The sequence below is a fragment of the Cavia porcellus genome, unplaced genomic scaffold, assembly GCF_034190915.1.
Source record: "Cavia porcellus strain 051 isolate PalLab524CR breed Dunkin Hartley unplaced genomic scaffold, mCavPor4.1 scaffold_21, whole genome shotgun sequence".
Lineage (NCBI taxonomy): Eukaryota > Metazoa > Chordata > Mammalia > Rodentia > Caviidae > Cavia > Cavia porcellus.
The window spans coordinates 63,229,859-63,243,173 of NW_026947504.1; the positions used below are offsets into that span (position 1 = coordinate 63,229,859).

The 13,315-nt window shown below is 36.3% G+C and overlaps 1 protein-coding gene across 3 annotated transcripts in view; it reads right to left on the bottom strand.

Annotated features, from left to right (window-relative positions):
* Nucleotides 1–13,315, bottom strand: part of Sucla2 (succinate-CoA ligase ADP-forming subunit beta) — a 77,270-nt gene that overhangs the window by 46,296 nt on the left and 17,659 nt on the right. The window contains exons 1-2 of one of the 3 annotated variants that reach the window (XM_005008777.4): nucleotides 13,128–13,283; nucleotides 940–1,120 (exon numbers count right to left, since the gene is read on the bottom strand). In XM_005008777.4, coding sequence (XP_005008834.4) covers nucleotides 940–1,120; nucleotides 13,128–13,217 — 271 coding nt within the window. In that variant the 5' untranslated portion in view covers nucleotides 13,218–13,283. Of the gene's footprint in view, nucleotides 1–939; nucleotides 1,121–13,075; nucleotides 13,284–13,315 lie in introns of those variants that run through there. The other 2 variants (XM_063232778.1, XM_063232779.1) reach the window with 2 other exon arrangements.

Sequence of the window (13,315 nt, forward strand, 5' to 3'; positions counted from 1 at the left end):
TTGTACGTACCTTCACTTTTGAGAGAAAAACTAATTCTACAAACCAAGATGAAAGCTTTTAAAATTTAAATATTTCTTAAATGTTTCATACCTTTCTTAAAAAACAAATAAAAGGAAAGTCTTCACCAAAGCATAAAGACATACCAACAAACACATTTCAAGAAAGATTAATTGCACTAAGCTCCATAAAATTGATCACATTTAAACTACTACTATATTAGTACTATATAAAGAAAATGTGGTATAAGCTACTATATTTCATTATGTTCTGTTAAATCTTTGAAAACTTTTTAAAATCAAAATGTAGCTCTTAAAAGATCAATACAAGCTCAAATTAATAGAAGTAGTAACATCTGTCATCAGTAAAGGTTTCTGTCAATAAAACACTCTACTAATGAACATGAGCAACACGTTTTACTCATTTAAAAAATATTAGTACTGATCAATTACCTACATTCAACCACTCTTCTAAGACTTTGAGGTATATCAGTGCACAAATGAAACAACCGTGCTCTCAAGAAGCTTACATTGTAGAGCTCCTTTTCCTTCAGTTTGGTTCCATATCTTTTAAACCAAAAACAAAAAGAAAAGCACTGGACTTACCAGGATAGCCATAAAAACAACTAAGATTGTCCCCTATCATTCCCTGAAAAATCATCCCAGTCACCAATTTTTTAAGATACAAAGCAATAAATAGGTCTCCTTCTTCATAATTACATGCTAGCTGAAAACAGTACCTCAGTTTCCTCATGTCAGTATAAGTAACTCCTTTTAAGCCATACTATGGGCAAAATCACCTCATAGTAAATTTAGAATTTTAAAAATCAAGTTACATCAAGTAAACATAATTTATTTTTTAAAAAATAAATGCTAAAAGTTGTCATCAAACCAAAAGTAAAATTTCTGACAAGGTAGTAAAAGTTTTTCTTAATTTAGTACCTAATTTTTTGGCAATTGCATAAGCTTCATCCGCAGACTTTGCCACATATCCTTTAGGAATAGAGACACCAGCTTCTTGCAATAATTCCATACTCATATATTCATGTAGTGACAGGTTTCTCTGCTGTTGCTGCTGTATTTGCAGTCCATGATTATTAAATAATCCAGAATTTCCCAGAACCTAGAGAAATAAGGAACATATTTATATACGATAGTTACTTGGCAATTATTCTTTTTTAAAAACACCTCTTTGAAATACTGTTTATAGAGTATTTGGTTCCTCATAACTTTAACAAAATGTTAGCATAAATCAGAATACACTATTCAGAGTATTTGAAAATGACAACATAAAAGAAAAACTGAATCTAATCAGCTAGATGTCAAATGTTACCCTTGTATTTTTAACTATTTCCTCATCATCTCTGGTCTTCATTTCACATTTCATCTTTACTACCATCTCTCTAATGACTTACAAGGGCCTCTCTACATCAATGAAAAATTCAGCAGATGTAAAATCAATCTTATCTTTTCCACCAAACCGAAACTCCTTCCGACTTTCTTCTCTCTGCCATTCCTCTGACATCTCTCTGGCAACAGATAATTATCTGATACCAGTAGACATTAAGTTATGGTGCTCAGATCCTCCCTTCAGGGCCAAGTGCATTCATGCTTCCTCCAGCTGTTGGGAGTGCTGACTAGGACAGTTCTCTAGCAAGGCTTCCCATGCACTAGAACCTCCTGGCCCAAAGTCACACTCCCTTCCCATTGGCAGGCTGCACCCACTGACATCCAGAGAGAGAGAGAGAGACAGAAGGGTTTGGCATCTTACTACAATTTGGCACAACTCACAAGGCCCATCCATCCTACTTCCAGCTCTCCCTTAGGAGTGGCAGGTGTCTGTTAGAGCTATGCCACAGTTACTGTCTGCTCAGTTCTCCTGCGTTTGTTCTCCCACCGATCCAGATCCTGTTCCAATAAACTATCTTCTACACAACTCTCCACCTCATAATCTACAATACTCATCTCAGAGAACCACCCCTCAATATTGTCTTCAATGTATTCCTTCTAAGCAAGTCTAACTGGCACCTCTTTTACAAATCCAGTTCAAGGGCTTGTCCTTCACAATTGGACCATAAAATCTCCCACAAATGCAATGCCAACTACAAGTTCTTCAATTTTTCAATTTAGAACATTCATTCATCCTATTAAATATTTACTGAGTATCTAGGTACTAGCAATAAAACAGTGTTGGAGCATAGCGGTGCACAGCTGTAATTCCAGCCTCAAGAGGCTGAGGCAGGAGGATCATCATGAGTTCAAGGCCAACCTGGGCAACACAGTGAGTTCAGGGTCAGTCTGAACTATAAAGCAAGACCCTGTATCATGTATCATAAAACCAAACAGGAAAAAAAAAAAAAGAGGAAGAAGCAAAGCAAACTAACTTTACCCCCAAGACTTCCATTCCAATTTGTAGAAGATGGGGACATTAAATTAATAACAATGTGTCAAACAGTGGTAAGAAAGAGGAAAAAGACTGAAAATAAAAGGTGATATACATTTTTATATAGTGGAAACCAAAACTATAATGTCCCTGAATAAAGCACAGCTGCAGGTACTCTGTCAAAAAAGAATTAAATAGGAAGCAGTTTTCATCTCACTACTGAAAAAGGAAGGAGAGCTAGCTTTTCAGTTTCCTGGATCATGACCACATTAGTTCTCCTACATCTACTAGTTTCAAAGCCTCCGTTAAATCAAAGCCTAATCTAAACTCATCATGCAATGTGTTGAAACGCCTGCCTCGTTCAAACTCGTCAACCACATCAGCCTCATAAGACAATACTTAAACAAATTAAATTCTACAGAAGCCGCAAAAAACTTCACTGGACCACATTTCTAAGTTTTATCCATATACATCCATTTTCTCCAAATACTGAAATTTATTGAAACATGATTTATATAAAACACAAAATATCTTAAGAATTGAATTTAAAGAATTCTTATATAAATTTCTTAAAGTAGATTCATTACATTGCATCAAATTAAATTCGCTTCTAAAACAAAAGATTCTCAGGTCCCATTCTCATCTACCAAATTAGAATCCCTTAAAAAGGCCCAAAGAAATCTCCATTCTTAACAATTTACAGTTTAAGAATCTCCAGTCTGTCAATCACATGCAAGAGCAACATATATCTGATTCATTTGGTAAGATAAAGTCCTGGCTAATATTTTGCTTAACTAAATTCTTTAACTGTCACTTCAATAATTAGTGACCTCTCAAGTTATTCTGTGCACCTGTCTAACCCAGGAATCTCTTCTAATCCCAGAAATTCCTACACATGTATCAACAGGAATGAGTCTTGCATCTACAAAAAGACATATATAAGAATGTCATGGCAGACTTATTTATTACAGATAGAAATGTAAATGAAATGACTATCAACAGAATGGGTAAATTGTGCTAATATTTATATAAAAAGGTGCTATAGAGCAATAAATAAACCAACTATTATTCACACATCGATCCCACAAACACATCGAGGAAAAGAAACCATATCCACTAATACCATCTCTGCTTGAATAATCAGTCAAAATTAGCATTTGGTGGTAGAAGTCAGAATAAATGGTTACTTTCTGTAGGGGAGTATTGATAAACAAAAGGAACAGGGAGCTTTCTGAGAACTGAAAACATTGTGTATCTTGAACTGAATGTACACAGATGTATACAGACATAAAAATCAGTCTAGCTACTCAACTAGGTTTTATACTTTACTGTATACAAATTATACCTCAAAATAATAAAACTTTGGGGAGGAATACCTAGCAAAAATTTGGCAAAAATGGTCACATGCTCAAGTACTTTTTGACGTCTATATACTACAAAGGACACTAAAAAAATACTAAAGCCAATGTGGTCCTAGACAGAATTCACAGACATGTAAACAATTACAACACAGACAGAACACTAAATCCATAGTATGTAAATCACTAGATGGCACCTAATTCACTGAATGGATCAAAAAGTACCACAGCAGCCTGAAACCTGCCTCTAAAAATAGCTAACAGCTATAAATGGCTATTTCAAGACAACTGGTGCAACCTGAACCTGAATATACACTTGTATTAGATATTTCTTTATGGCAATGTTAAATTTCCTATTTAACATGGTAATTTATATTGTGGTTATCTGAGGAAATTTTTTTTTAAGTACGCAAGGCAAAAAAGAGCTCTTTCACTACTCAAGCTGCAGTTCGGTGGTCCCGGGGAAGTTGAGGGACTGAGTAGATGATGTATTTAGTGTTCCAAAACAAATTTGACCAAAGTAGCAGAAGAGGCAAAAGCAGGGGCACACACATGCAGCCGGGTCAGCCCAGGGGGGACCCCACTGACCCACCAAGACCCCAGCCGAGGCCCACACAGACCAGCAGTTGGTTAACTTGGGCGAACCAGCACTGTACTTTGATACACACACAGAATAGAGGCAGGTGAGTGAGGCCACCATTTTTTCTTTTCTTTTCCTTCCTTCTTTTTTTTTTTTTTTTTAATCAAAGGGCTCAGGGAAAACTCCAGCAATGGAACACCAGCCCCAAACACTACATCCAGAGGTCAAGATCAGCCCTGTACCCAGCTCAAAACCCATTGCAAACATGGTTAAAGTACACGACATATTTCTGGGATCTGACTTGCATCTACCAGAGGAATTTTATTAGACTTATTTTTCTATGTTTGGTTTTTCTTTCTCTGGTTGGGGTCTTTTTTGTTTAGTTTGGTCTTGGTTTTTTTTTTTTTTATGATTATTTTTGTGTTCAGTTTCTCACCTCTTTTTCCTTTTTCTTTCACAACTTACCATCTCTTACCTTCTTTTTTATTTTCATCTGCTCGTCCTTTTTTTTTTTCATCAACTAGTTTGCTCGATTTTATGATACTTTCATAAGGTAAACACTGTCTCTTCTCTTCCTGGTTCACCTGAATCCTCCTCTTCTTTCTCTTCCATGCTCTGCCTCCCGTGTCCCCCAGGTTCCCATACCTTGAGTAATACCCTTTGCCTTCCAGCCTTGCTCCTACTACACTGGACTCATTCATCTCACCATCTTGCCCCCATCCCTTTTAGCCCCCCCCACACACACACACACAACAGGATAAAATCACTCCACTAAGGGGAAAATACAAGTTTCTGGTATTTTCTGCATTCTGCATTATGTAACTGTAGAATCTGCTCCTATGGTTAAAGGTATCAGGTTTAACAGTTACCACAGGTGGTCAGTAGCCAGGCTGTTCTTGAGACTATTGTTATTGCTAACTGTACTATTTACCAGGGTATCATACCTTTTATAATCAGTTTTTCTCCCCTGTACAACATCACTGTGATTGTACCATTACCATAATCCAATACCAAAGGACTGGGTGCTGAGTCAAATAGATAACAACTTTCATCCTTAATATATTAGGAAGGTAAGTTCTTCAAATAGACACAAACATCAAAAATCACCTACATCTAGAAAACATTCCTAAGAAATACATTTTCTAGGGAACTACAATACTAGGGATAAAGCTATGTACCATAAGAAATCTATAAGCATCAACAAACAAAATAAAATAAAAAATAGAAAGCAGAAAATGTCAAGACACAGAAGCAAAAAAGCAACTCCAGACTCTCCAGCCCAACTAGGACAGATTCAGAGCACAATAATATAGGAGAGAAGCAACGACTGGAACTTTCTGAAATGATAACAATAGCACTGAAAAAATAAATGGAATAGGCCATAGAAAAAATAATCTCTAAAGTACAAAAATAAACACAAATCAAAATGAAAGACATGAAAGCAGACATAAGTAAAAAAAAAAAAAAAAAAAAGACAAAAAAAGAGGAGTTCAGGAAAACAATGGAAATCATGAATGCCCAACACTAAAAAGAAATGGAATCCATGAAACAGAAATCCAGGAAATTAGAAACTCCATTGAAAGTATACACAACAGATTGAAAGTGAAGACAGACTATCACATCTAGAAGACAGGATTGGGGCAAGCAATGATAAAAAGAAAGCTATCTTAAAAACTGCAAGAGACCATGAAAAAGCAACCCAACAGTACAAGATGAAGCAAAAAAGAACAATATCAGATTGATCAGTGTCAGTGAGAAAGTTTTAGATAGCACAAAAGACATAAAAAGCTTCTTCACAAGAATAATGACAGAAAACTTCCCAACATGGAAAAAGAATGTAACATACAAAAAAATGAAGCATATAGAACTCCAACTAGCCATGACCAAAAATTTCAGAAATTCTACAAAAGAACAGAATAGGAAAAGTTGCTAGATAAAAGAAATAAATTGCCTATAAAAGAAAAGCCATCAGAATCACGGCAGACTTCTCAACACAAACCCTCAAAACAAGGACAGCTTGAAGTGAGGTAACTTCCAGCCCTGCAAGAAAACAACCTTCAACCCAAACTGACACAGCCCATAAAACTATCCTTCAAAATAAACAGAGAAATAAGATACTTCCATGACAAAAGAACTGAAGAAATTCATGACCACCAAACCAGCTCTTCAGAATGCTCTGAAAGATATATGAAAAAGAGAAAACAAAGACTGCAAGCACAAAAACACCACTAGAAAGAAGCCACCAAGCAAGACAAGTCATTAAACAAAGGGGAAACACAAGGAACCAATAAAAGAAAATAGACAAAACAATACACATCAGTTATAACCATCAATGTAAACGGTCCCGATGCACCACCTGAAAGCAAAACTGGCAGAATGGATCAAAAAGCAAGATCCAATCACATGTTGGATTCAAAAAACACGTTTAACTCAAAAAAAAATTGCACAGAATGGAAGTCAAAGGATGGCAAATACTCCATGGCACAAGAACCAAGGAAAAAGCAGGAGGAGTTATTCTATTTGCAGACAATGTGAAGAACTAATAAACATAAATATCCAAAGCACCAAATACCAGTGGACCCAACTACATGAAACAAATACTAACACATAAAAAAATCAAGTAAGTGCCAACATGATTATAATGGAGGACTTAATGCTAAATACAAAGAAACAGAACAATTAGATAAAAAAAAAACAAGGAAATATTAAAAATAAGCCAAATCTGTAAACAAATGGACTTAGCACATTCCCAGAGTGTTCCACCCCACAACATCAGAATATGCATTTTTCTCAGCTGCACACAGGACAGTCTCCAATATTAGCCCATAAAATATATCTAAGTAAATGTAAAGGAACTGACCATAGTGCAATGAGATTGGCACTCAACAGAAAAGAAATCACAAAAACTACATATAGAAATGAAACATATGGAAATGAAACAACACCATCCTGAACAACCAGTGGATCACAGAGGAAATTAAAGAAGAAATTAAATAGTATCTACAATTAAATGATGATGCCAATATAACACACCAGAATTTATGAGACACAATAAAAGCTGTTCTATAAGGTAAATTTAGAGCAATGAGTTGTCACATCAGGAAAACAGAATAGGTTCAAATAAACAACCTAATGTTGAACCTCAAACTTTTGGAAAAAGAAATCAAACCCAAAGACCATACAAGGGAGGAAACTATAAAAAGCAGTAAATAACATAATTAAGACTAAGAAAACAATATGAACAATAGATGAGTGAAAGAGTTGGTTCTTTTAGTGAATACATAAAACTGACCACTCCTTACCCAACCTCAACAGAGAGAAAACAAACAACTCAAAGCCAAGCAATGAAAAGAGGAAAGCCACAATAGACCCTGCCAAAAATCTCGAAGATTATCAATACTTACTTCAAGAACCTGTACTGAAATATGATGGAAAACACAGAAGAAATTAACAAGTTCTTTGACATGCAAAAACTGCCAAAATTGAATCAAGATCTAAAAATTCTAAATAGCCTGATATTAGTCAATGAAATTGAAAAAGTAATTAACTTATCAATAAAGAAAAGCCCAGGTCCTGACAGAGTCACTGTTCTACAAGAAATTTAGAGTAGAACTAATGGTACTAACACTGAAGCTCTAAAGAAATTGCAAGTGAAATAATACTTCCAAAATCATCCCTGGAAGCAAGTATTACCTGGATACTAAAACCAGGAAAGGACCCAAACAAAAAAGAAAATTACAGGCCAATCTCCCTAATGAACATACATGCAGAAATCTTCAATAAGATACTGGTAAATAGAATGCAGCATATCACCAAGATTATATTCCATAACCAAGTAGGATTCATCCCAGGAATGCAGAAATGGTTCAAGATACGCAAATCAATAAATGTAGTAACACCATTTTACAGAGTCAAAGACAAAAACCACATAATTATCTGAACAGATGCAGAAAAAGCATTTGACAAAATCCAACACCCATTCACGATAAACCTCACAGAAAAATGGAATACAAGGTCTTTATCTCAATCTGATAAAAGCCATCGATGACAAACGAATAGCTAACATCATACTAAATGGTCAAAAAATGAAAGCTTTTACTCTAAAATCAGGAACAAGACAAAGAAGTCCACTAGCATCACTCTTATTCAATTTAGCCCTAGAAACATTAACCAGAACAATTAAACAAGAAAAATAAAAAGAATCAAGATACGAAAAGAAGAAGTTGAATTACTGTTATTTGCAGATGACATCTTATTCTAAGTAGAAGACCTCCAAAAACTCTACCAATAAACTTGTAGATTTAATAACCAAATTTAAAAGTGTAGCTAGATACACCAAAAAAATACTATAGCTAGATACAAAGTCAATACTCAAAAATCAATAGTACTCTAGTACACAAACAAAAAATTCACTGCAAGAGAAATTAGTGAAACACCACCATTCACAACAGCATCCCAAGAAATGAAATCAATCTAACAAAGAAAGTAAAAGTTCTATACCCTGAAAATTATAGTTCTCTGAAAAAAGAGATCACAGAGGGTATCAGAAATGGAAAGATGTTAAAACTCTAAAGTTGATGGATAGGACAACTCAACATACTGAAAATGTCCGTACTCCCAAAATTGTTACACAGATTTAATACAATTTCAATCAAAATACCACTCACATTCCTCACAGAACTAGAGAAAACATCTCTCAAATTCATTTGGAATCAGAAGAGATCTAGCATAGCAAAGTAATTCTGGACAACAAAAGCAAAGCAAGGGGCAACATAATCTCTGAACTAAAGTTATATTATAAACCTACTGTGATAAAATCAGTACAGTATTGGAAAAAAAAAAAAAAACAGACCTGAGGATCAGTGAAACATTAGAAGATGCACACACAACTACAAATACACTCAGCCACCTTATCTTTCACAAAGAGGCCAACCATACAATGGAAGATAGTCTCTTTAATAAATGTCACTGGAAAAACTGGCTTTCCACATGTCAATGACTAACACACTATGCGCTACCCTAAAGTCAAAAGAAATTAAACACCTAAATATAAAAACACAAACACTAAATATATTGGAAGAGAAAGTAGAAATTTTGAAGACATAGGTGTAGGCAAGGAGTCTATGATCAAAAAAAACCCAGACCACATGAGAAATACTTCAAAGGAATAAGTGGGATGTCATCTAATTAAAAAGCCTTTGCATCACAAAAGAAAATCACCAACACAGTGAAAAGACAACACCCATGGAAGGGGAAAATTTTTATCTAGTTGTCCCTTGGACAAAGGACTTTATCTATAACATGTAAAGAATGGAAAACAATCAGACACCACAAATTCAAAGACCCAATCCAAAAATGGGCATCTAAGATGAATTCACACTTCTCAGATGAAGAAATACAAATGGCAAATAAATATATGAAAAAATATTCTACATCATCGGTCATTCAAGAAACGCAAATTAAAAAAACACTGAGATTCCATGACATTCCAGAAAGAATAGCCATCATCAAGAAATTAAACAATAACAAAGGATGGAGGGGTGTGGGGAAAAAAGAACTCTTCTCCACTGTTGGTTGGAGTGCAGGCTGGTGCAACCACTGTGGAAATCAGTATGGAGAGTCCTCAACAACCTGAACTGGATTCCAATAGCACAGCAACTAATAGTAAGAACCAACAAGTGAGATTACATCAAATTTAAAAAGTTTCTCAGCAGCAAAGGAAACAACTAACACAATGAAGACACAGTATATAGAATGGGAGAAAAATTTTACTAGCTCCTCTGAAAAGAGGAACAATATTTGAACAATCTAAAAACTCAAAAACATCAAGGGAAAAAATTCAAAAAACCAAATCAATAAACGGACAAATGTATTGAACAAATATCTCTCAGAAGAAAAAGAACAAATGGTCATTAAATTTATTTTTTTAAAAAGTACAACACCTTTAGCCATTAGGGAAATATACATTAAAACTACACTGAGATTCTATCTCACCCCAGTCAAAATGGACAATGACATTTAACTGGAAAGAAAACCCACAGACTGAATGTCACAGAAGAGAAAACAATGCTGTATGTGACAGGGAATCAGAAAAAAAGTAGGGGTAGCTACTGCAGAATGGATAAAATATGGCATTTTTTACCATGGAAAGCTACTCAGCCATAAAGATAACCTCAAGGCTCTTACATGTAAACACAACTTGAGATCATGCTCATCGGTGAACATCATGTGGTTTCCCTAGTATAAAAAACTAAAGGAGTTAGTGGGATCCAAAATGCACAATAGATATTGTGAAAGTGAAAGAGAGTATGTCTAAAAAGGGAAGGCAGTTACCACTGTTAATCTATTATCATGATTTAAAACTCTGAATTGTTTTCATTGTTCTGTTTAGTTTGGTTTTATTCTGCTTTGTTTTGGTTTTATTATATTTGATGGCATGGACAGCTATTTCAAGAACAACATGGTAGCCATTGTTGTTTTCCTGTTATCTTGCTTTGAAGCTCTGTATTGCTTTCATTGTTTTGTTTTGATTGGTTTTATTCAGTTCTGTTTTGTTTGGCTTTATTAAGCCTGATGGTATGGGCAGTTATTTTGAAGATAACCAGAGGCATTATGGATGCCATGATTGATTTCCTTTTATCTTGTTTTGACGTCCTATATTACGTTGTTTTCTTTTGATTGACTATTCTGTTTTATTTCACTTGGTTTTATTCTCTTCAAAATTAAAAAAAAGTGGCCAATGAGACTACAATCAATAAATGCTGTCATGGATGCAGGGGGAGGGTCCCACAATACTGATGAGAATGTAAATTAGTACAGCTATTATGGAAATCAATATGGAAGTTTCTCAAAAAATTAAAAATGGAACTACCATTTGATTTATCCCATTTTTTAGTATATACCCTAAGGAATTAAACTCAGCTGTACTAATTTTTAATGTCTAACGTAGTCTGCACTAAAAGTTTTAGCATATCATCAGTTTTGAACTTTGTTAGTAATACAAATTCCTGTATAATCACAAGGACTACCACATTTAAGTATTCATCTTTTTTGATACTCACCTAAAAGATTCTTAATACCAAGAAGGAAATGTGGCCAATAGGAACAAAGTTACAATTAAATAGGAAGGACTTCAAGTGCTCTATTGCACAGTAGGGTGACTATAGTTTTAATATGATGCATGATTTATAGCTAAAAGAGAGCATTTGAATGTTTTCACCACAGAGAAATGATAAATGTTTGCAGTGATGGAAATATTACCTGATGTAATTATTATACAATGTACACATGTATTGAAACATAACATTGAACCCCCTATCTATATCATTATATCAACTAAAAAGAAAAAGATTTCTATTGCCAAGAAGTTACCAATACTGACCAAATCCAAGCAAATCTCTCAAATATATGTATATGACATGAACTATATTGAATAAAGACACAGAAACACTGGAAGAGGGTCATCGTACCAACAAAATGTTTAAGAGAATTGACAAACTCAGTGTGTGACTCTGAGTAATTTTCAGAAGACTATCTCTGTGTCGTATCTATTAAAGAAGGAGTTAAAGTCTTTTCAAAGTCTAAGGCTATATTTAATGCCAGGGTAGAAAAAGAGATCTTGTTATAAAGACAATGTACTAGACATCCCCATATGGAGTAACAATGTCTTTTTAAAAGGAATTCACAGAAAATAAAGATTATAATAGAATGAAAATATTTTTTCACCAAATCCTCATTCTCTTAAAAAACTAGACAGCATTCTGAAAGGAAGTTTAAGGGAAAAAAATTTGTTAGGAAACAAACTCATGAATCTCACTGCCCCTAAGCTAAAAGTATAAATAGATCTTTAAAGAAAAAAAACTGCCTAAATCTGTTCAAATATTATGTGACTGAAGAGTTACTTCAGAACACATAAAACTTCAAAACTGACTTTCGAAGCAATTATGGTTTTCCTCATTTTCTTGCTGTCAATATGGGTAAGATGAAGTCAATTATTACTGTCAATCCTAGAGGAGGCTAAAGCAGAGAGACTAACACAGATTTAGGAACTGGATAATTCTGGCATTACAGTTCACACATCACCTAGCGCGAATTACTTATTCTCTTAGCCACAGTATTGTATCTTCATTAGTGATGAAGGTCTTAATGGCTCCCTCAGAGTCGCTGAAAATGCTAATGAGCTTATCACAGTATCTGGCACACAATAAATACTTAAGGGGGGGCGGTTTCGATGCTACAGTTCATCCAGACATGAAACGACCCTGAAGATAATATTATCACTTCCCCAAACGATGAACTGAAAAAGACAATCTTATTACCACTTCTAATAAACATAACAAAAATTCCTTGGAGGGTAGGTCGGCGGCCACAGATGGTCTTAACTTGTGTCAGCTCCGAAGACACACTGAAGCACACTTGAAGGACATTCCCCCCGCCCCAGGAAAGGGCCGGGAAGGCCTGGGTCGCCTCTCCCGACGCGGACTGCAGCAGAAACCGCCCAGACCCGGTCATCCCTACTCAAGAGCCCGTCCATCCGCTCGGCCCCCTCGGGAACCAGTGGGGCAGCTCCGGCGGGGCCACCTCACGGACTCTAGGCCACAACAGAGCAGCGCAGACACCGACCCGCTCGCCGCCCTGGCGCGGAGCGCTGCGGGCAAGCCGCCCGCGGCCCGGCTCAGTACCCGAGATGTGTCACCGGGAGCTAAGTGACCCCGAGCCGGTCCCCTCACCCTTCGCCCACAGGAGCCAAGGTCCCACCTCGCCCTTTCTCCTCCGACCCTCGGGGTGAGAGCAGGCCGAGCAGCAATACCTGGGCGGCAGCCCGCAGCGCCGTCCGGGGCCGGTGGCTTCTAAGGCTGGCCGAGGCCAACAAGCGGCCATAGAACACGGTGGCCGCCATTTCTAAGTCTGACCCCGTCCCTCGGCGCCTCGCGCAGGCGCACAAGTGGGACGCGGCCGGCAGCGTCGTGAAGTAGACAAGCACCCCGCCCCCTTCGG